Genomic DNA, 24,245 nt, shown 5'->3' on the forward strand with positions numbered 1-24,245 from the left:
TTCTTTCTGCAAACTCCACAAGCGTTACTTCCCACTAAAGAACCTGACTGCAAAGACAAAGAGTAAATGTAATATGGTGGTTTGGAGGGTAAGGAAATATTAGGAAAGAGATACAAAGTTGAAACTAAAGGATGTGTTTCTCCAGACATAACAAAAGCCTCTTTTTTTAACCACTGAGCACTCCAAACTGTGGCTGAGGGAAACACTGGAGGTCATGGTGGTCTGCAGTGGAGAGATCAGAAAAAGTCGCATATCCACTGCTTTCTACTGACAGAAATTGACTGTTGAATTCCCCTTTCTGAGATGAACAGATAACCAGTAGCAAGTTTTTTCTTTTCTCATAGAGAACAGAAGAAATTTATTCTAGTTTAATAAAATCCACACAATAAATTGACTTTGATTTGTGAAGTAATTTGATATCCTAGCTTCTGAAATCTGTGGAGTTACCCACGAAACAGGCCATTTAAAGATGTGAACATGAATTTCATTGTTGTATGTCTGTTCAAGAATAGGCTGAGTCATGGTGTACCATTTCTATATTTGTGTTACTTAGAAAACTGATCAAGATTACCAGTTTTACAAATGTGTAAAATCTATTCAAAAAGAAAAATATGCAATTAATGTTTATTGTAAAGGTTGTTAGTAACCCAGACCAATATATATATATATATATATATATACACACTGTTACTATACTAGAACTTTAAAAGGGGAAAAAATGCCACCATGTACATCTTGGTTTCTTGAGGTACAGCTGAAAGATCAACCTACCCAGTAACAGCACCAGAAGAAGCTTTCTATATTGTTGCTCTTTGGTTTCAATTTCATGTACAACACCTCATACACTCTAGAATTCATTTAGTTGCAATCAAGATAGAGGATATTTAAACAGTTTATACCAAGTGGCCTTTTCTTCAAAAGAAAAAGATTTGTACTTGCTCAAGTAATGTGACTGCTGAAACAAAACTTCAACATTTTACACTGTCATTTTAAATCACTTGACCCCAAGAACAGCACAGGCCTACTTCTGTTCAAGGTTTGATGCTTTTCAGGTTTATTAATCTTTGCATTCACACACCTACAAATTTTGTGTGAATTTAAGGGACTACGTACAGTGTAACATACTGTTTTAGCATTGTCTTGTCTAGAAAAGCAGCTGTGCTATTGCACTGTGCTGCAATCCTGTACAAGCCAAACTGCTTGACCAGCATAAAAGCCCTATGAAAAACCACAGAAGAGTTAACAGTGTAGATCTGTGCAAAAGTGTACTGATGCAACAGCTCTAGCTGCAGAGCACTGGGCCAACTTTAAAGAGCTATCAGTTCTCCTTGGCAGCGATTGCAGCAGTTGAAAGTGATGTTTTCATATCTAGTGTATGGGTGAAACCGTCCAATATTCTTCTTTGGTGAAAGGAAAGAGGTTGGTGAAGACTCAGGAAAAGAAAGTTCACAAGATGCTTCTGTACAGGCACCAGGATCCAGCATTCTTAATACCTAAAAGAAAATAAACATAAATCAGGAGTTCCGAACAGTGTCTTTTCACAAAAAAAAAGAGTAGTTGCTGGTAGCTTTAGAGGAAGAAAAAAGGCATGTTTCGACCACATTTTATCACAAAAATTATATGGATTATAAAGGTCTTAAGCTTCAGCAATGGCTGGGACAGTTGCACAGATGAGAGTGTACTCCTGTCGATAGAGGTGGTTCAGCCACCATTAACTTCCCTAAGGCTGAGGTTTCTGGGTAGGGTAAAAAGACATTTCAGTCATGGCTGCAAAGCAGCTTACTAGGCTATAGAATAAATTCTAAGAAATTTTGAGGAAATAAACTAGCACAAATGTGGTTACTTGCGGTGAGATACAATCAACCATGAATAGATAAATTACTGGGCCAGATCTCTCCCATACCTTGTTGAAAAATTGCTCAGGATAGACTGAAGAGCTGGAGGCTGCAGCAAGAAAGGGAAAAAGCAGAACTCACTTGCAATGAGCTCTTGCTTGGTTCATGGAAATGCTTGCGCAAGGCGGTGGTGGTGGTGGTGGTGGTGAGAAGGTAATAATTGGTCAATATAGTTGCCTAAGCTGTACAAAATAGTGGTTGAGGGTCAGACCTTGCAGCTGCTTACTCAGCGCCACAGTGGGCTGCTGAAAATACAATTATCTGCTACAACCAAAGCCAAAGAAAGGAAATTAAACAAAAGTGCAGCTTACGTAGTAATACATGTTTTCTGAAGTGCCTGGAAAAAGAGGGGATGATACCTGGAACCCTTAATGAATTGAGCTAGAGTTAAAAGTCTGTCTGTCTTTAGCCTGATGCTTACATTTCATCTCTGTGAGCACCCCTCTGCTGGATACCCCTGCAGGATAGGCCACCTTGGCCCTGAAAGTGCTCGGCTACCCTTTTGGATCAAACAAGACATGACTCTGGATTCTGTTCATATGCTCTTTACTTTCATCAAGCAGTTAACAGCACTCCTGTAAGCTTGAGTCCCAGCACCACACCAACCTCCTCCTCCTCTTTCCCTGCCTCCCTTTAATCCCTCTCAGGAGGTTCCCTCCCTCCTGAGAGCTCCCTGTTCCAGCCTCCTAGTCTCTGGTGAGCTGTCATGCCCTGCCAGTCTGGGACTGGCTCTTTAGCTTTCCTGGCCCTCCTCTTCGATTGCAGCCTGGTTGGGGCTGTGCTCCAAGGTGGACGTCTGTGATAAGGAGAGGGGTGGAACGGGCTGTTGGTGCTGGGAGGCAGCCCTGTCCCTGGGCAATCTTCTTTTCTCATCAGTGACTGATCACAACAAGACCAAAACTGTCCCATTTTTCACTGAACATCTTGGTAAGCTGGAGTGAGAAGTTATGAATGAAAATTTTTGATTCACACAATATACAACAGTGAGACTTTCAAATCACACCCCGAAGTTTTTGCTAGCTAAATGAAGACAAATGTCTTTGCATTTCCTTAAGGAAAACGTGAAAGAACCTCTTTTTAGCATTCCAAAAGTAGTAAATAGATTGTAACCAATTTTGTTTTTACCATTTCAGCCATTTTTTCAGCAGGAGTATTGCAGAGTTCTGTAGGTGAGGAATTCTTTTGGGGACTGTTAGATGCATCAGCATTTCCAAGAAGATGAGAGGTCACAGCTTTAGCCAGTCTTTGATTCACAGCTGCAAGTTCTGCAGTACTGAGAGGCTGCGCACTAGGATAGTAAGTTTGTTGTCTCCCCCACTGCAGAGAAACTAGCAGCTCTTCCAGCAATCTGTGCAGGAAATAAAGATAATGAGAAATTGAATTTGATTGTAAGCCTTGCAGAGGTGAAAGATTTGCTAGACCATAGAAGTGGCAGGATGAGCAACTAAAGAGAACATTAGCTATGAGAACAAAGCATATACATGTAGGTTCTGTGCCTACAAATTGGTGATTGTACAAAGGTGGGGGCAGGGCCAGTGTACATGTGCCTGCTTACCCTCTGGTGTGCATGTGCGCAGAGGGCCAGATTTTTCAGTATGACTTAAAAGAGCCGTGATAGTCTTCAGGTAAAAGAGGGAGGGCTTCAAATGCCCTCTTTAGGGCAGAAGCCAGGGACTCTCCCCTTGCCCTTCCTGGGCAGCAACTGTGACCGTGGTGATTCACGGCCACTTTTTTCCTGTACTCCAGAATATAGGCCCTATTTGTGTGTGTCTAATTGTGAGTCAGATGTTCTTCTTAGAGCACCATGTGTTTTATTTAACAAAGGTTTTCATTGTTTATATATTTAATTTAAAATGAATATGTTTTAAGTCACCCTGAAAACTAGTCTGGAAATGAGTAGGGTATAAATCAGATAAATAAATAAGGTGGCATCCTCCCCTTAGTAAGCGTCAGCAGGACTTGCTTTCCTCATTACCCCTTCTCTTCTATTATATTTAGGGTAACTCCATGATAATTAAACAAATGCGCAGAAGAAATACAAAGAAAAGAAGTGAAGTTTATCAGGAAACCTATGAATGAAAACTGTTCAGGTGGAAGTCTGACAGATTAAAAGGTTGAGGACATCACACAAGAGTTCATACTTTTGTGTAGCAATCATTTCTTGCCGAAACTGGTCCCGTTCATTTAGCAGATCCTGAATTGCACTTTGAGCATCCCTAGTTTGACGCTGGAGAATTGCTCTGAAGTTAGTCAATTCATCTGTCATGACTCTGCAGGAGAAGAAATGCCAGATGAGTTTCATGCATTAGAATATCACTTAAAAATGCATTAGCAGATGGGCTTGGCATTTATACTTCAGGGTCTTTTAATACTTACAGGATGAAGTCCTGAACTAATCTCTGAAAATCTTACAGGAAACTTGTTTATTTTACATTTCAAATTAATCAAAGCCATTGCATTGTGACATCTTAACCTTCTCCGGTGATGTAGGTTAGGCTACGAGAGAGTGGCCTTTGCTGGAAACACTCACTGAATGCTGCAGCTGGGTGGGGAACTGAATGTAAATTGCATACTATTATCTCTTCTAATGTGGAGGTCCCATTAGAAATCATTTGCTATGTTTGAAGTAATAACTCCAAGATGAAACAGCAACAAAATGTAAGGCTTATTTTGATACTTTATTGTTCAGGAATGCCTGAGAGGAGCAAGAGTAGTTAGCTAGGAACAACTACTGCAGCAAATCCATTCCTTCTGGGCTACTGTCTTCCTCCTTACTGGCTGCACTGCACTGCCTACAAGATCTGCCCAATCATAAGCAAAGGAGTACAGTTTCAACCTGGATAGACCAGGCTAGCCCAGTCATGTCAGATCTTGGAAGGTAAGCAGGGTCAGCCCTATCTAGTATTTGACTGGGAGACCTTCGAGGAAAACTAGGGTTAAGATACGCAGGAAGACAATGACTAACCCCCTCAGAATGTCTAGTCTTGAAAACCCTACTGATCACTCTAAGTCAGCTGTGACTTGAAATAAAAAAAAGTTTCAACTGGTTCTCCCCCACCAATACGATCTTAGGAGTGAGTTCTGAAGGACTATACTTGAACATTAAGGCTTCAATAGCCTCCAACACCTTCCCATTTCTTATAAAGACCCTGCATGATTTATAAATCCATCAAAGGGTGTGGCGATAGATCTGTGTTCAAGACTTTCTTAAGGTTAAGAAGCTAGACCAGGAACTGAACCCCGCCCCAGGACTATTGGGAAACCTGGACATCTGAACCTACAGAAGTCTTCCTACTGTGAGTTATGCTCTATAGCAGGGGTGTCTAACTCTGGTGCTTCAGATGTTCATGGACTACAATTGCCATCAGCCCCTGGTGGCATGGCCATAAGGGCTCATGGAAATTGTAGTCCATGAACATCTGAAGCGCCACAGTTGGACACCCCTGCTCTATAGCAAGGAAGGTATATTATTACCTTAGACTGGGTCATTTAAAGTATGAACTCAATAGCGCTTGAGGATCTTTCCCATGTTTCCCCTTTCCTCTGCAACCTCTAAGACTGATTTTGAAGGCTATGGAACCAGCGTGGAACAAAAGTCACACACAACTCAGGAGAGGACTGCAGTAAAGATGGAACTCAATAAGGACAATGGCGGGAGAAAAGTTTACCACACATAGAAGAGAGGCAGTGCCCCACTTGTGAGTATGCAGGTTTAAAAAAAGTTTTTGTCCTTACATATGTCATTATTTAAAATCAATAAATAAGGTTTTTTAAAAAAAATCAGACTTGCTTCTTGATATAATTTCAATTCACATTAGGTGAATAGCAATAAAGCATTGCAGCCTACCAACCTTAGAGGAACAGTAATACATGGTAAGTTGCTTAACATTATAATATTCGGAAAGTTTCTATGTTGAGGAGATGCTAACTAAAATATGTTGCTGTAAGACCACAATTGCCACTTATATTTTCTATGACTATTCAGTCACTTTAGAGGCTGTTTTTCACAGTAACCTTTTATGCACATTGGGAAAGCTTTAAACACAGTACCTGCTTGCTAGAAATTTACTCCGCCAGACATCACATTGTATTGACATTCTCTCTAATTGTTCAGATAGCTGAGACACATTTCGACCCAGAGCCTCATTTTCAAGAATCAACTGATTTTTCTCCCGAGCCATGCGTTCAAAGTGATACTGCAGGTCATCCCCAACAGATGCAACAAGCAATTTCTTCAGCTCCCGATTGACCTAAAAGAAGACGACACTTAGTAGGTCCAGTTGCAACATTCCTCAGTGAGGTTCGTTACCAGTTTATATCAGGAACAAGCTGTAGTTCAGCCATTGGGAGTTTCCAAGTCAGTGTGATGCTCATTCATAGTAAAATATATACAGTATACACTACAAACAGGAGACAGCTGTGTGTTGTATGTTCAAGCCTTTTGATATTTAAAGTATGGTTGCATAAATTAAAACTTTGCCACACATAATAGGGAACGCTACCACTATAAATGCTTAACAATATCTATATGAACTTCACCATGCTGAAAGTGGTAATTCAGAAAATCCACTAACTGGTGGAATTGCTCCCAAAACTGTAACACCATTTTACATGCTTATGAATGCCTGCCACAGACCAGTAAATACAGATTACTCTGCAGCACTGACGATCTATAGTTCAGTTCAGATGTCTCTGCAGCACTGAGCGATCTACAATTGCCTGTGATCACTGATGTGCAGAGTACACTAGCATTTCAGTGAAAGAGCAATCTATGTACAGCCAGGCTGTTACACATGTGAAGCACTTGAAGAGATGTTTGTCAGGAGTACGATATTTTTAATGCAGTTGGTAGAACAGACAAATGTAGTCCCCAGGTGTCTGGTAGATCTGGTCCTCAGTTTCCATAGCAATACAAAGGATGATATTATTCTAGCTGGGTTTAAAAAGTGTCTTTTACTGCCTTTTTATCAGAATTACTATGTTTGTGACTGAATCAGCGCCCAGAAAAATTTACTGAACAAGTTCTCACATTAGTTTCATCACTCCTTCCATATGACTGATATGGCCACAAGTAATCAGATAAAGGAGTGTATATTTAGGGCCAATTTAGATGTGATTTAGGTATGTGCCACACCACAAGACTCACACCTGTACAAGAATTCCATACAGCCAGTATGTTTAGAAGATTCTTACTCAGAATTCATCCCTTACCACAACATCCCATGCTTTGCCAGGGAAGTGAGAGACTTGCTCTGCAAGTATATGGCCTCGTGGGCCTTAGTATCCAACTCACTGTTGTGATTTTACACTGTGTCTTGCAGAAACACAAATAGAAACAAAGAAGACATTCCAAACTGATGCTTTTCATTGATGCTGTAATTAACTGCTCTGATCCCATGGGTGATGAAGTGGTCTAAATAGAATAAAGTATAATGATCAGACCTGTTTCTTGGCTCCTTACCTCTGTCTGTACATGTAGCTGGTTGGAAAGACCTTCCTTATCCTGCAGCAACCTTCTTTCTGAGTTCCTGAGCTTTTCAATTGCATTTTTTAGCTCCAATAGATCTTTCTTATTTTCTGAAATCCCCTCTGATTGGCTGAGTGTTTCCCTCTGATGTCCTACAGACTTAGACACCTTGGCATTTTTGGAAGGAACAACATGCTTAATTGCAGCTTTAGGAACCAGGATTCGGACAGTTTCAATCTCCACAGCTTGATCACCTTGTATCTTCCCCAGCTGAAGAACTCCAGGACTTATAGAAGGAAGAGCTTTCTTGTGCGGGCTGAGTCGGGCATGACTGGGTGAGGTGTGGACAACTTCAACAGATTTAGATGGTTGCTCTGTTTCCATGCCATCTCCAGATCCACGGATGGGTGAGGTGGCATAGTCAGCTGATGCTTAGAGACAAACAGAAAAAGATTAATACAGCTACTCAAGAGAGAACAAGCTTTCCCTTCTACTTTCTTCTGAAGAAAGACTGTACAAATTTTGGAAAGACTCTGCTTTCAGTCATGCATTTCAGGAGCCAGGTTAACAGCCCAGAACATACTGAATGAGATATAAACTATGGTAACAGAATAACAGTTTGGTAATGATATTTAAAATGTTATTAACATACTCAGATAATTGACAAGTCATCATGTTGCTTGTGCTAACGTTATTCTGGAAAATTTGCGGTCTCACAGAATGTGCATTCAACCCATATCTTGTATGGGTGTGACCCTACAGGTTTTCAAGGCAAAAGATATTCAGAGTGGCTTGCTATTGCCTGTCTCCATATGGTCTAAGACTTCTTTTAAAATGTTTTAAATTAAATTAAATATCCCGCTCTCCCTGACCCAATGGCCAGGCTCAGAGTGGCTAATAAATCGAAACATCAATAACAATAGATTAAGTTGCTAATAACATCAAAACATTATATCCCATATCAAATGGCATTAAGTTCTTTAAATAACTTTAGGTGCCAGGGAACATTTCAATTTTGATCAATAGTTCTACCTCACTTTTGTTTATAGCCAATTAAAGAGGAGGAAAGGAGGAGGATGGGCAGACTGGGAGGCCAGTAGAACTTGAGGAAATACATCACTGCTCCAACCGAAAGCCCAATGGAATGACTATCCTGCAGGTCCTGTGGAACTGGACTAAGTCCTGCAGGGCTCTGGTCTCAACTGACAAAATGTTCCACCATTTTGGAGCCAGGGCCAAAAAAGTCTTGGATTCTCTAAAAGTTCTGAAAGAACTATGACCAGCCCAAGGCCACCCAACAGGTTTCATATGGCAGAATGGGGAATCAAGCCTGGTTCTCCAGATTAGTGTCCGCTGTTCTTAACCTCTACATCACACTGGCTCTCTGGGAAATCTGCAGTCTCACGGAACGAGAATTTAGCCCATATTTTATCTAGCTTTTTATGGTCTAGCAGATACGTAAATTACCCAAGGAGTGTATTAATTCTTCCTTATCACGAAGTTGTAGGACAGATCTCTTAAGATTACATGCACTTTTGAGGAACAATGAGCACTTACTGTTCTCTGTTTCTGGCAGAGTTGTCATTTTCCTGATAGATACAGAAATAACACCTTAAAAATAAAAATGTTTTTAAAAGTTACATTTTTGCCTCAGTTCTCTTAAATTGTACACAGAACACAATAGTGTAGAGTTTTATTTCCCAAATCAAGAAAGGAGTATGCTCATGCAGCTGCTTGTGTAGTGATGCAGAGGCACATCCAGATGTACAGAATTATTTATTTGATCAATTTTTCTCCCACTCTTCAAATACATCCCAGGGCGGCTTACAACAATCTAACAATTATTCAACATTACAATTAAACAGCATTATAACCAGCTAAAAATTCCTAAAAACATACCTAAAACCACCCCTTTCCTAACCCTGTCCCAGGTTCAGATGGAGGGTAAGTTCCAAAAAAGCCCAGTGGTCTGGGGGCAGATGGTATCAATTAGTCAAATATCCAGCTGAACATTACGGCCTTAACCATGTGCCGATAGGTTATAGTGTTGGTACCTATCAGACCTCTAACGGGAATGCATTAGCAGAGAAAGCCCTCCGTGCAACCCCTAACCCCCTCACCTCAGTGGGACGGGACCACCAGCAGGGCTCCCCTGTGACCTCAGCACCTGGGCCAGTCTATATGGCAGAAGGTGCTTCTGCAAGTAGCCTGGTCCCAGGCCTTTTAGGGCTTTATGGGTCACAACCAACACTTTAAATTGGACCTGGTAGCGAACTGAGAGCCAGTGCAGATCCTTCAGCACTGGTGTAGCATGTGCATGGCCTGGGGCAGGGGCCTGCAACCTGCGGCTCTCCAGATGTTCATGGACTACAAATCCAATTGGCCATGCTGGCAGGGGCTGATGGTATTTGTAGTCCATGAACATCTGGAGAGCCGCAGGTTGCAGACCCCTGGCCTGAGGTGTTAGTCTGTATCCGAGAGGGAGCATGCTGCACCATCTCCAGGACTGTCTTTCAGGGTAGCCCCATGTAAAATGCATTGTAGTACAATGGCGTACACTGTAATGATAACTGGAGACTCTCTGAACTAACTGGATCCCTGTACTTAATCAGATGTGAATGTGCAATCCCATCCAGTGCCACAGTTATTAGAAATAACTCAATTCGGATTTTGGGTCGTACCCTCATGCTCAAAACGAATACACTTTTCATAATGAAAAGACTGCTTTTGTTTCCTCTACAGGCTGACAATTCAGCATAATAGAAACAATTCTAATAATACTTGCAGTTCCTGGATTGGTGAGAAAAGTCACAATCCACCTTCAGCACACTTAAATTGATACCTACCATGAAAAGCTTAAAAAGGAGGTGAAAAGGAGGTGATCCTTATTTCACGAAGTTTTTCCTTTGAAGGGAAAAAAGAAATTATGTTCAGCATGCCATCTTGAGCACATCTTGCTAAAATGTGGTGCCATAAAATATAGTTAATAAATATATCTATGCACTGCCAGACTCTGATTTTTGACAAGTATATTTCACACCTCAAAGACCAGAAAAAAATTCCAGCTTAAATTTGTGCAGACTAGATTGACATGGCTGAGTTCGGATTCATTAAGAGGTTTCATACAGGGATACCAGCCTCTAGGTGGGATTTGGAAATCACCCAGAATTACAGTTGATCTCTAGATTAAAAGATCAGTTCCCTGGAGAAAATGGCTGCTTTGGACGGTGAACTCCATGGTACTGTATCCTGTTGACGTTTTCCTAGGCTCCACGCCCAAAATATCTAGGTATTTGCCAACCCAGAGCAGCAATCCCACTCCACTCCCAGGTTGAAAAGAGACTCTGGCGCTCCTCCTCACTACAGCTGCTAACAAAACCTGGAACTCTCCATCCGTTACAGGGTCCTGTCTAGCGACGACCCACTTTATTGTACCTGAAGAAGAAGGCTCCAGACACAAAAACCTACGCCAGAATGCAATGTTGTTTGTCTCAAACAGCCAGAAGCTTCCGGTTTACTTTTTGCTGCAACAGCCTAACATAGCTACCAGTCTCTACACATACGGAGAAAGTCCTTGGCATGACAGGCAAACTTCTCAGATAACACGACACACTTCAACTTACCGACATCCCGCAGCGCTCCCTTTTCACTGACGCCTCTTTCGGTTTTTTTCGCCTTTCCCTGATCGTTTCTCGCCTTACTGGCACAACTTCCGGTATCACTACTCGTTTCCGCCCAACTTCTTAGTAATGACGTCCTCCTGTCACCATCCTGGTCGCCTACGGAGTCCAACTGTTACATGCCTAGAGCGACGCCGGAAAGAAAGCGTGGTTTTTAAATGACGACTTTCCATTTGTGGCCGGAAGTTCAGTCTTTGCGTCTCTCTAGCCTTGTGTTAGTCTCTATGCACACGGGGAGGGCGTGGCTTCGGTTGCTAGGAAGCCGCTTGGTGGGACGGCGAGAGCTGCGTTCCTAGGGAGCAACCGCCCCCGGGCCGTGAGTGCGGGAGCGCGGGCGCCTTCGAAAGAACGAGACGGCGGCGGCGGCGGCGGCGGCGGCACTATGGTGAGTGCGGGGCGGGGGGCAAGCAAAGGCGGGAGTGCGGCTGTGGCTTCCCTCGATGTCGCTCCCACCTTAACGGGTCCTTTTCTCATCTTCTGGCGGTTGGTAGCAGGAGGAGCGTCTTTCTTTTGTTCCGGCGCCCTGCAACACTTTTCTGTCCCCCAAGTGTCATGACCGGAGAGAAAGGCAATTTGTCCATTTCTCCCATTCCTTAGCTCAGGAAACCCCCTGCAATGCCTGAGCGTCCCATTGCACACGCTGATACCTTTTCTATGCCTGCTGAGTACTTTTAGACTTTAACTTACGTTTATGCTGCACTCCTTAAAGGTCGGTGTCCAGCAAGGTTTCTGCTCGACTGTTAAAGGTTTGGTTGGCTTTGCAGATTTTTTAAGATGTTGCTTTGGCAGCAGTTGCCAGCACAACAAAAGGATCTGCGCTTTTTTTTTTTACTGAAGTTAATCTGTGGCAATCATTCTGTGGCCTGCTCCACTTCCTGTGGCAACCACCTTGTCACTGCACACGCCATACTGTGTCCAAATTCCAGATGTGCCTGCAGGCTCAAGAAGATTGGTGGTGCCCGTGCCCTCTCTCAACGTGGTCTCAGATAGAGTGTTTTGGTTCGTCTTCACAATAGCCTTTTTAGGTTAGTTAAGCTAAGCAAGAATGTCTCAGCCAAGATCATCTCATAAGGTTCTAGCAAGCGTTTGTTCCCTGCCCTGTGCAGACTCGATCTAGCACTCATTAATAGCTGTCAGATCTGAAGTATCTCCTATTGTGATGTTCCTCTCTGGTGCTTGCTAGCAGGGTCAGTCGTAGCTAAAATACTTTAAGTTGGTGGTTGCCCTTTTACCACTGAGGGCTAATGACGAGAGGAGATGGTCCCCTAGTAGGTGGGAACTGTTGTATGGTTTTTGGAATAATTTTTTTCAAATACAGGTAGGAATCAAGGTAGACTGAAAGGACAAAATGGCGCAGTGACCTCCCTCCACCTGCCAGCTTGACCTAGGCATAGGAGTTCAGGAGAGGTAGCTGCTGTGGATAATCAGCTCACTGGGACTTTTCCTGGTAACCACAGTGACCCATCTGTTCCTGGTGACAGACCTTTAGCTGAGGCAGAGAGATGGCAAAAATGACTGTTTGCAGCCTGAACAGGGGGAGGCAAAACTAGAGCTGAGAGTTTCAGGGTTCTATTGGTTGGAGGCGGGGGTGGGGAGGTTCGTTGAGGAGGCTGCACAATTCATTCTCTAGGAGTTAGTTGCTTGCTGAATTGTGTGCCTGTTGGGCCTCCACTATGTGCTGCTTACGTATATACTTGTTAATCAAGCAGATATACCATAAATCTCTAGTGCTCTGTCATCAAAGGAAATTATACCCTCTATGCTGTCTCTGAAACTTATCAAAGCCTCTTTTTTTGGTCTACCAGTGACAGCCAATTTATATTGTCCAACAATAGCCTTTTTGTTTTAATGGTTAGAGGTGTTTTAATCTTTTATAGGGTCTTGGAGTATTCTGTGGATTTAGTGTGTGTGAAGTATGTGTATTCTGTGGATTCAGTGTCAAAGGCATATTCATTGCCTTTTTCCATTAAATAATTAAAAATATTACTGCCTTTATCACATTTCTGTGGCTGAGCATTGGATACTCAACCCTTGTCCCAAGTTGTTATGAAGCGCCATGAAAATGTGAGCAGGGGATATTTTTATATCAATATTCACAATTTAAGGAAAAAAATGTTTTCATGTTCCTAGAGTGTTGTCATGGATACGGTGTCTGGGTGTAGTGATTAATGATGTCTGGTTTTGATTCTACAGTAGTCCTTAAAAAGGCTTTAAAATGATTTTCAATAAATTATATGAATTGGGGGGCAGCCCCCCCCAAAAAAAAGGGCGGGGGGCGAGACAAGGCCTTGTAGTAGCATGCAGGACTCACACACATTTGTGGTGAGATTCTTGGCATATATGCTAAACAGGAGATATATGGCCCAGGCTAGTCCAAACCAGTTAGTGGAAGTCTAGTGTTGCTATGAAGAGACTAGCAATGACAAACCACCACTGAACATCTCTGCCCTGAAAACCAGCTATGACTTGAGCGCACTTTCCTTCCCCACCACCAAATGGAGAGATATCCCTTAAAAGCTCAGTTATTTGTATGTCTAATCCAGATGCATGGTACAAAGTAGTAACTCAGTAGAAAAGTACTTTTCAAATTGTAAGTATGTGCCAGATAAACTGCATGAAAGACTGAATGTCACGCAGTAGGTTTGAATTTAAAATATTTTCGCACAAACCATCAAAAGTTCTGCTCAGTGCTTGGAAAGTTCCCCTCAGTGGTGGTGGGGAATTAGAGGGAACATTGATTCTCATTAATTACATTCGAAAAGGAATTAATAGATAGATACATATAATCATTTGTACTTAAAAACAATGTTATAATACTGGTTGTAGTGGGTTTTCCGGGCTGTGTGGCCGTGGTCTGGTAGATCTTGTTCCTAACATTTTGCCTGCATCTGTGGGTGGCATCTTCAGAGGTGTATCACAGAGGGAAGTCTGTTACATACTGTGTCCAGTGATAGGCTGTGGTGAAGGTGACTGTTTGCCATCCTAAGCAGAGTTACACCCTTCCAAATCATTTGAAGACAATAATCTTAAAAGGGGTAATTCTACTAAGGATGATACTAGGAAACTCTAGTGTCTGGGGGCATCAGAAAGTAGAGATTTTACTAGAATGTAGTTTGCATCTGTTGTAGAGTCGTTTGGCGAAGCTATTAAAGGAAGAATGAGTGGGCATGTAGTGTTTACTCATTTGTTTATTGTTTTAAAAATAGATGCTAATTTTAATTTAATTGCAAACAAGTGTGGTTAGATGTATGATGTGCATCTTCAGAGTTATTTTTGGGAATTATTTTTGCACGTTTGTTGTCTCTCAAAAGCGGTGTAGCATTATACAGCACTGTATAATTGAAACATCAGTTCAAATACCACAATATTAGCAGCAATACATAAGGAGTTTGTCAGCCAGCCTGTTAAAAGGTTAGCCTATTTCTTTACCTTTAGTCATTTTTATAATGAAACTCTAGACTCAATTCAAATGTGGATGCATTGAAAAAAAATTGATGGACTACAGTGGGTAGTGACTATGGCTGATTCCGCATGGGCCAAAAACAGTATAAACCCTTTTACACCGTTTTAAACCCTTTTACACCATTTTCACACTGCTGTTTTTGGCCCACGCGGAATCAGCCTTTGTTTCAAACTTTTCCCATCTGGCTGTCCACTGTCCTGTAAGTTGGCTGTTAAGTAAGATGGTGGCATTGTAAGCCTTGTTCTTAAACGTCTCTAGCTAAATTTCCATTATGTAAGCTGCCATCGTAGCGTTGCCAGACTCAGGAATGGTAGAATTTTGTTTGACAGCAAAGAAGTGTAGATAAAAATTAAAGTCTTAGTAGTCGTTGGTGGAGAAACTGCTGATTACTTGGTAAATCTTTTAAATAAGCCACTCAGCTGTGACAACATGCTGAATTCCTCGGCTGTAATAACATGAACCTATTATTTGATGGTGCCCCAAGTAATCTTCTGCAGTCAGAAGATAAATTATCTTCTTGCTTCTCTGGTTGGCATTATTCAGCCAACAACATAAATAATAAGATATACTGGGAAGATTATTTTGGTATGTTTCTGACCTCTACTGTTTGATATCTATATCAATTTGACTTTAGTATTGTAACTGCAGTGATGCAATTATAAGGGCTAGAAAGCTGTTTTTTTTAAAAAAATTAATTGACTTTTGTAGTTGCCTGAAAAATCAGGATGCTCATAGCTCTGTGGGTATTGGCGAAGTTTCAAAGGGATAGACTACAGGTGTCAAACTCACGGCCCTCCAGATGTTATGGACCACCGTTCCCATCATCCCCTGCCAGCATGGACCACCTCTGGGTTAGACTCATGCAAAAAACTTGAACTAAACCTGCAGACACATTGGCTTGTTTCTATGAATCTTTTGCCATATCTCATATTGCTTTTGAAATGTCCTGCAGTTATAATAGCAGTTTGCCATGCAACATGGGGAGGTTTGCTAAAAACAAATGCTAATTTGATAAAAAAATAAGTCTCTTGGGCTGACTGTCAAAATATCCCAGGATACTCACCTTAAAAATCCTGGTTTGGGTAAGGACTCCCCACTGCTTCCGTGCCTAACTCAACTCTGTCCTGGCCCTGGTGCATGCTCTCCCTCTCATCCCAGGTTTTTCAAAAAACCACAGGAAGGTATACCTTTTTGAAAAACTCGGGCTGAAGCCACATCGGTGGGGAGGCAGCAGAAAAACAATCCGGTTTATTTTTCCCGCCTAGGAGGCACGCACCAATCAGAATGCAGTGGGCTGGGCACAGAGCTCACGAAGGGTTTTTTGTGTGTTTTGTGCTGGTTGTGGCTTTGTAGCCGTGACCCTGCAAAGAGAAGGAGAGCTAGCACAGAGTGTGTGTACCAACGAAGCTGCACAGCCCAAAAGTTAAAAAATAGACATCCTATGTTTCTACGAAGCTGTGCAGCCGGAAAGTTTTTTTAAAAGACTTCCTCAAGCAGAGGGGACGGGCCGTGGGGTTGTGTTCCTGCTCCAACACAAGCCAATCGGAACCATGAACTTAAGAGCCGCAGAGCAGATCACGGGCTCGTGGAAATAGTTACAGTGTTTGATCCTGGGATTAACTTTGACCCCCTCAACAGCCGCACATTGCAGTGGGAAGGCAGAGACCAGGATGAAAAGGTGCTGTATCTTATGGAACCGGGGGGAACCTGGTTTATTTTTCCAGTGGGGATTCGTCCTGAAGCTCCTGAATCATTAAACTTTTTAAAAGGAGCATTGCAAGGTAGGTATACTTGTAAGTAAGTTCCATGTTATTAAGTGGATATCAGTCTTAAACCTTTGTCATGTAATTACATACTCAATTTCATGTGGCTTTGGAGCCTAACCTTTATATTGAATGTTAGTTGCTCAGTTGTGGACTCTACTGAAGCACCTGGACTCCTGGACATCTTTGCATATACTTCAATGTGCATTTACTTTGCACACATCGGGTCTAATATTAAATTCCTGATATTTCCAGTGAAAGCATCTGCGGTGGTCAAGCTAGGGAACATTTCTGTTTGATGCCTTAAAGAGAGTCTGTCATGGCAGATGTTGCAGCAGTAAGGGAGAAATGGGGCCTTCCTTTTCTGGGAGACTCTCTTAGACCAGGATTTCTTGGAAAGTACCTTGGTAGTCAGCTGCCACCACTCAGGATCCCCTGAGACCATGTAGACCAGGGGTCAGCAACCCGCGGCTCTGGAGCTGCATATGGCTCTTTCGTCCTTCTACTGCGTCTCCACAGCGGCGATGCCAACAATGGCAAGTTGCACTTGGGACATGGCGAACGCGCCTCCTTCCTTCCTTCCTTCCTTCCTTCCTTCCTTCCTTCCTTCCTTCCTTCCTTCCTTCCTTCCTTCCTTCCTTCCTTCCTTCCTTCCTTCCTTCCTTCCTTCCTTCCTTCCTTCCTTCCTTCCTTCCTTCCTTCCTTCCTTCCTTCCTTCCTTCCTCCCTCCCTCCCTCCCTTCCTTCCTCCCTTCCTCCCTCCCTCCCTCCCTCCCTCCCTCCCTCCCTCCCTCCCTCCCTCCCTCCCTCCGGTGTCTTTTCCCCTCCTTGTCTGGCACGCTTCCCGCGTCCAACTTGCTATCTTTGGTGTTGCCGCTGCTGTCTATCCTGCCTGCTTGGCTGAAGGCAGGGCTTGGGGAGGGCGGGGCGGGGCTTGCAGAGGCGGGGCCAAATGGCTCTTTGGGTACTAAAGGTTGCCGACCCCTGATGGAGACTGACCCGCTGAGAAGATGGTTTTCCAGTGCAGTACTAGAGCAATAACAAAATAACTTGTCCCCAACTGGGTAGCACCTGTGCAGTGTAGCACATGGGGAAGAGATTAATAGTGCAATCCAGAGCTGTCAGGCAGGCAGGGGTGGGGCTGCTCTGCCCACTTCAAAGTGCTTTCCTTCAGTGTTCCTATTGGTAACAAGAAGTCAAACAAGCCTTTAACCCCTGCCCAATTTCCTGTGGGTCCTATTTCCACTGAAGACAAGGAAAATCCCAAGCATTCAGATATTTATGCCAAAATTGGACCTAAGCCAGTCTCCTTTCTAAGAATGACAAGCAGAGTTCCCTAATCCCATGCAAATCCCCATGTTGGTTGTCCCAGGCTACTTTTTCCAGTCAGAGCCATATATAATACAGTCCTAACACCATCAAGTGTCTGACTCTGGACTTCCATGACAAATAGATGGTCTGGTTCAAACCCGATTGTCCTTTGTCCAAAAGGGATTACATCTGCCAGGATGGTCCAAAATGGAAGTGAGTCTAAGATCTCAGACACTCTAGGTGGCACTATTGAGCCGTGGCAAATTTTAGGATTTCTGTCATTGCAGGCTTTACAGGTTTAGATGGACATCTTTGTATGTCCACGCTGTAAAAAGAATGAATACAACTATAGGTTGTATCCTGCTATTCTGTTCAACTAAGTGTGAAACATTCTTCCAGCAAAAGGCTCTGTGCTTAGCTGATCAGAATGGCAGAATATAACTCATTATTCAGGGAAAACTCATAAATCAGAAGGACCTGACTAGCCTTTAAGCTCTTGGAAAACCAAGCTTTATGTCTCTGCACATGACTTATTGTGTACATATAGCACAGTTTCCTCCTCCTCCTTCTCCTTTTGCTAAAATATAAAAAGTTTTTTAAAATGTAATTGCTCTGGTACAGAGCTTAGCTCCTCTCACAATCAGAGGGTCGTAAGTTAGGTCTCACTAATTTGATGCTTTGATTTTAATGTTGCTTAAGCAGAACTAAAATAGGATGTTTGTGTGTATTTGCCAGTTTAGAAGACTACTTGATGACTCCAATGAAGCTGGCTCTAATCTTGGTATCACTATAAGAATGCTAGGCTCAGGCACTTACTTGTTTTTGCTACCTGTTGAGCATATTTTATGTACCTGTTCTCTCATTTATAACCTGTATTCTGAGAGGAGATGACTTTATTACTGCATTCCCCAAAACAAAATACTCTCTTAAGTTCTTATAAGTTCCTTTCACACATATGAGCCTGACAGTCTTTAATATACCTGATGCCTCCCGCACCTCTTGTGTCTCTGCATGCTGACTGTGTTCTTAATGTTTAAATACCTGCATTCATTTTCTTGAATATACATATGATGGATTTTGTTATTGATTCCCAGTAATTTTTATACATAACCAGTTGTTTAACATGGGATGATTAATGCATTATTTCCTCCAAGTTGATAAACTTGAAAGAAAGAATCTGGCCTCTTGGGAACACTAGATGGAGCCCTGTAGTTAGTAAAGTTGTCCAGTACAGTTTAAAGATGTCTGATACAGCTTAAACGGTATGTGTTTGCTAGCTGGATATTAGTTTCTTCCGGTAAATATCATCAATATATCTTAATTCTCAACATGGCCTCAACATCTGTGAACACTCTAATCTGGAGACTTGGGCCATGGACAAACAAGACAGATCTTTCTGTAAACCTGAGAAAAGTGCCAGGATTGCTGAAAAATCTGAACTGAAGATCCCCCCCCCCCCAAAAAAAAACCTTAGTGGGGAGTTAAAGAACCCCAAAATGATTGAAGCAGCTCCTGTAGCTTTAAGTTGAATACCTTCAGTGTCTTTTGTCAGGCAGTCCCAAATATATTACCGGCCTTCAGGTCTTGGATGGATTCCACATGGGCCAAGTAGAGCAGTGTGAAAATGGTGTAAAATGGTTTAAAACAGTGTAAAAATGTTTATACTGTTTTCACACCACTGTTTTGGCCCATGCGGAATCTGCCTTGGTTTCTGCCTGTAAAAGGAAGGGGGAAGCTGTTGGCCTTTAAGGGAGGACTTATCAGGGTCCTGCAAAGCAGCGATGACTTGCTGCCACACTACTTGCATGACTTACCGAGACCCAACTTTGCTAATATTTAACAGTAGCCACCCCACAAAAGCCTGTGTTGTGTAGTGGTTAGAGCTTCAGAACAGGATCTGGGAGGCCCAGATTCAAATCCTAATTCCTTTGTGGAAGCTCACTGGGTGACTTTGGGCCAGTGATACACTGTAATTCTAACCTACCTCACAGGGTTGTTGTGAGGATAAAATGAAGGAGAGAAGAAGAATGTAAGCTGTTTTGGTTCCCCATTGAGGAGGAAGGCAGGATATATATGAAATAAATGAATAAGCTGAATATGGGAACAGATAAAAGGATAGGAAGGGAAGATGGAATTAGGGAAAGGTGAGAGTATGGAGCCTTCCAGGAGGAGAGAAGGAAGAAGTAGTATGAGTAGGGACATAACAAGTGAAAATGAAATTCCCTCACAGTTCCTTTCAGGTTCCTTATCATGCATCTTAGCTCAGCCTGACAACTGGTACTGCACAAATGGGCCAGATTATTCCTGGTGAGAGGTTGTCAGGGGAGCAAAAACGGAAGGTGTGTGGGGGTGGGGTGGGGGTAGCGGCGGCTGATAAAGGTAGATTAACTGGGGAATCGGAAGAAGAAAAGGAAGCAGAAAAAGGATACAGGCTATGGGGGCTTTCAGGAAAGTGATATATGAAACAGTAAAGGAGAGGAAAATGAAATGCCCCCACAAGCCCTTACAGGTTTCCTGTTCATCTATATCAGGGGTCCCCAAACTAAGGCCCGGGGGCCAAATGTAGCCCCTTAAGGCATTTATCCGGCCCGCCAGGCATGACGGCGATGGCTCCATTCATGTGCAGTGGGAGCTCGAGGGAGAGGAGGAACCGGCCCCAACGGCTGTTGATTGCAGTTACATGATGGCACCCCCAAATCTCCATGAATTTTCTGACCCAGAGTTGGAAACCTTACATGTGGCAACGCCTGCTCCGCCCTTCCCTCTTGGCTACTCCATGTGTTGCTCTCAGGCTTTCTGTTCCGCCTCACTCCCATTGGCATCAGCCAGGCTGGCGAATCGCTCGCTGCTAGGGAGGAAGATACCTGATCCTGGGTTAGATGGAATGCTTCATTGGGAAAGTTCTGCTTTTTTTTTTTTACAGGGGAAGGTATTCCACAGCCTCCCCAACAATATTTGGAGCCCACCCTGTACTTGACATACTTTGGTCACTGTTCTAAAAATAGACCATGACAGAAAGGCTGAAAGGTGAAATCAAACATTTTACAATCATTTGTGCATAGGAATTTGTTCATAGTTTTTTTTAGTCCGGCCCTCCAACAGTCTGAGGGACAGTGAACTGGCCCCCTGTTTAAAAAGTTTGGGGATCCCTGATCTATATTAATAGTAATTGCTGTGTTGACAATTCTGGTCACTGATCTATTATGAGAGAATCCTGGGGGAAAATGTGAGGTAATTATCTGTTTGTGTTAATAGCACTGAGACTAAGGTTGCTAGCTCTGGATTAGGAAATTTTTGAAAATTTGGAGATGGAGCCTGAGGAGAGTGGGGTTTGGGGAGGGATGGACCTCACTGGGTATAATGAAAGATTTCTTGACTGAATGTGGAATCTGACTGTTCCTTTTTGCCCAGAAATGGTCTTACAGAGTTCAAGAACCATTCATTAACTGAGATGGGTAGATGCATGTAGGATGAAAACTGGCAGAAAAATATTGGGTGGAAACTGTTAATGCAGCAACTTACCTGCAAAGTAGACTATCTACAAAGGCTTCAAGTAGTCCACCATATCAACTTTGGGCACAAAGTTTGGACAGAAACCCAGTGTGAATCATTTGAGAGTATTTAGATCAGAAGCATATGCTTGCATCCCAAAGGAAAAGTGCTGCAAGATGGATCAAAGAGCTGAAGAAGGGACTTTTTGTAGGCTGTGCTGTGGGATTCAAAGTATACAGAATCCTCATCCAGAAATAGATGTAATAAAAATTCTCAATGTGATCTGGGTTGATCAAAATGAGAAAGCAGGTTCCAGTGAAGTGCTTATTCAACACAAAACATGGCCATTTACAGAACTACCGCCTGCAAAGAAGGCACTAGGATGCAAATGGATTTTTAAAACCAAGCATGGTTACGAAGGGGAAGTAGAAAGATGCAAAGCAAGATCAGTTGTTAAAGGCTACTCTCAAACATTTGGACAGAACTACCATGAAACCTTTTCACCAACGGTGAGACCCTTGTGCAAAGTAGTCAGTGTGACTCCTTTTGAGTATTGCAGCAGCAAGAAAGATTCAAGTGGCCAATTGGCCATGCTGGTAGGGGCTGATGGGAATTGTAGTTCCTGAACATCTGGAGAGCCGCAGGTTCCCTACCCCTGATCTAGATGTAAAGACTGCCTTTCTACATGGAGAATAAAGGAAGAAGTTTACATGGAACATCCACTAGGATCTGAGCAACCTAAAGGCAAGCACCTTGTGTTCATACTTCAAAAGAGATCTGTGGGCTGAAACAAGCTGCGAGTTGCTGGAATGAGAAACTTCATCAATGGTTACTAAAGGAGGATTTGAGCAAAGCAGAACCTTGCCTATACTCAATATACAGAGACAACAACTTGGCTTTCATTTTGGCATATGTGGATGATCTGATTCTATGCTATGGAAGCAAGGAGGGCTGTGAAGTTCAGCATTTGAATCAAGAAATGGAAATCAAACTATTTGGAAACATTTACTATTACCTTGGATTACAAATAGAACAATCTTGTTAACCAGAAAATGTTGAAATTCTTGGACTTCAGGAATATGAAAAATGCTAAACCAGTCAGATCTCCTATGGAAACACATTAAGTGATTCAGGAAAGAAGCAGTGACCTTTTTTCTGACAACAAGAGAGGCAATTGGGAAATTGCTGTACACATACACACTGACCATTCCTAGGGATGTTGTACAGAAGGACTGAGTCACTGAACACAAGAGACTGGGATGAAGTCAAGAGACTTGTCAGATATCTGCATCTAAAACCAAAGTTGCCAACAAGTATCAGTCTCAGGCCGGTGGGATACATGGATGCAGACTGGGCAGGAGATACAGGGCATCGAAAGTCCACCAGTCAACATCTGTTCTTTTAAGGGGGTAGTAGAGCAAACAGTTGGAGCAGCAGAAAGCAAGAAAGCACAGCTGTATCTTCAACTGAATGAATCTGAGTATGTATCCACAGCTGAGGCAGGCAAACAGTGCAAATAGATACTGCAGCTAATGCAGGACTTTGGGACAGATGAACTCAAACCCATGCCACTTTTTGAAAACAACCAGGTAGGCATAGACAGAGAGGATGTAAAGCATCATCTCATGAGAAACGTTTGAAGATAGGCTTGTTGAATTACAGTATGTACAAAAGATATGTTTGCAGATATGTTCACCAGGCCCTTACTTGGAGACAAGCTTGAAAGTCTATGTAAGCAGATGAGTCTTGTGGACTTTGCATGCTGCATCTTGAAAAGGGGTGTCAGAAGTAAAAATGTCTAGTGTGCAAAGGAACTGATAAGGAAACCCAGCAGGAGGCTGGGCAAGTTGTCAGCTAGACAGGGCTGTTAGGTTACAGCCTCTTCTGTCCTTTTGTGTCACCTCTCATCTGTCCTTGGACTGATGCTCTCTTTTCTAATTTCCTCCTCCTTGGAAATTCAGTTCTTCCTCCTTCCTTAGCTAGTAATATATCTGCAGGCTATTCCTGTCTGTCAGCTTTTCCATCTGAAATGCAGTTCGCTAATAAACATTTACCCTTATCTCTAATCAGTGAGTTAGCTGCTTCTCTGCGCACCTAGCATTCTGCTGACACTTACTGCAGTGACTGGGAGTTTTATTGGAAACCTTCCCAGGTTCCATTTCAGAGCATTCAGAACCATTCAAGCTTGATTCCTGTTGCAATCCTGAAAATACCTCTCCCACCTGTGGTTTTAAACAACTTACAGTGCAGTCCTAAACAGGGTTATACTGTTCTAAGGGCCAAACTAGACATTACAGTGCCCATGGGCCCAATGCCATTTTAAAGCTGGACTCAGACCTGTAAAATGTCTCAAGGGTCTGACCAGTGTGGTTGGACTGGACATTCTTCCCCCCACCCCAAACATCTTTTCAAGTGCTGAAACAGCCACTATGACTTATAAGGGGAAAGGGGAGAGGACAAGATCACCTGATCCCAAATGGTAACAAGAAGAGTGTAATCCTCTTTGGAGTTCACTGATAACTCTGTTCAAGATTTCAGCCAGTTTGCATTCCTGCTCAGTGACCAAATTATGATAGAAATTCTAAAAATTTTCCCAGTATGGCATCTGATTGCTTTGATTAAATCATTTAATTTAGGTATTCAAGATGTTTAAAGAAATATATGAAGAAAGAGCCAGCGTGGTATAATGTTTAAGAGTGGTGGATTCTAATTTGGAGAGCTGGATTTAATTCCCCACTCTTCCTCGTGAGTGGCGAACTCTAATCTGATGAACCAGATTTGTTTCCCCACTCCTACACATGAAGCCTACTGTATGATTGGAGTCACAATTCTCTCTGAACTCCCTCAGCCCCACTTACCTCACAAGATGCCTATTGTGGGGAGAGGAAGGGAAGGAGTTTGTAAACCGTTTGAGACTCCTTACAGGAGAGAAAAGCTGGATATAAATCCAAACTCCTCTTCTAAATATCCTGTTCTGTAGTAAAAGAGTGGTTGTAATTTTAATTCAGACTTGTGCTTTGACATCAAAGTAAATGTTTTACATTATTTTCAAAGAGATTAATGAAATTTAATGTTATTAGCTAAATCTAAATTACCCAGATGATCTTAACCAGATTTATCACCTTTTAAAGCCTTGAACTTCAGTGAACCTAGAAGGCTGTAGTATTATATTCCT

General features: G+C 42.6%; 2 protein-coding genes and 1 long non-coding RNA gene across 3 annotated transcripts in view; 2 read left to right on the forward strand and 1 right to left on the reverse strand.

The window, feature by feature from the left end:
* Nucleotides 1-518: 518 nt before the first annotated feature.
* Nucleotides 519-11,134, reverse strand: BLZF1 (basic leucine zipper nuclear factor 1). Its single transcript, XM_048493480.1, has 8 exons — nucleotides 10,986-11,134; nucleotides 10,209-10,266; nucleotides 8,920-8,973; nucleotides 7,357-7,793; nucleotides 5,946-6,145; nucleotides 4,037-4,165; nucleotides 3,021-3,243; nucleotides 519-1,493 (listed from the first exon to the last, which is right to left on the reverse strand). Exons 3-8 carry the CDS (start codon nucleotides 8,945-8,947, stop codon nucleotides 1,308-1,310), a joined length of 1,203 nt encoding a protein of 400 aa, XP_048349437.1. The 5' UTR covers nucleotides 8,948-8,973; nucleotides 10,209-10,266; nucleotides 10,986-11,134; the 3' UTR covers nucleotides 519-1,307.
* Nucleotides 6,084-7,334, forward strand: LOC125431012. Its single transcript, XR_007244269.1, has 2 exons — nucleotides 6,084-6,195; nucleotides 7,217-7,334. It is a non-coding gene; the product is annotated as an uncharacterized LOC125431012 (long non-coding RNA).
* A 126-nt stretch (nucleotides 11,135-11,260) lies between the features above and the next one.
* Nucleotides 11,261-24,245, forward strand: part of NME7 (NME/NM23 family member 7) — a 68,487-nt gene continuing 55,502 nt past the window's right edge. The window contains exon 1 of the mRNA XM_048494047.1: nucleotides 11,261-11,427. Within this exon, the coding sequence (XP_048350004.1) occupies nucleotides 11,425-11,427 (3 nt within the window). The 5' untranslated portion in view covers nucleotides 11,261-11,424. The remainder of the gene's footprint in view (nucleotides 11,428-24,245) is intronic.

This window comes from Sphaerodactylus townsendi, linkage group LG04, assembly GCF_021028975.2.
Source record: "Sphaerodactylus townsendi isolate TG3544 linkage group LG04, MPM_Stown_v2.3, whole genome shotgun sequence".
NCBI classification, from domain to species: Eukaryota; Metazoa; Chordata; class Lepidosauria; order Squamata; family Sphaerodactylidae; genus Sphaerodactylus; species Sphaerodactylus townsendi.

Excerpts from the sequence above, each read along its gene's own strand:
- BLZF1 (XM_048493480.1), bottom strand. The coding sequence starts at position 8,947 with ATGACAACTCTGCCAGAAACAGAGAACA. Across the intron at positions 6,146-7,356 it reads AGCTACATGTACAGACAGAG|GTCAATCGGGAGCTGAAGAA; the intron begins GTAAGGAGCCAA and ends GTCTTCTTTTAG. Across the intron at positions 3,244-4,036 it reads GAAATGATTGCTACACAAAA|ATTGCTGGAAGAGCTGCTAG; the intron begins GTATGAACTCTT and ends TTTCCTGCACAG.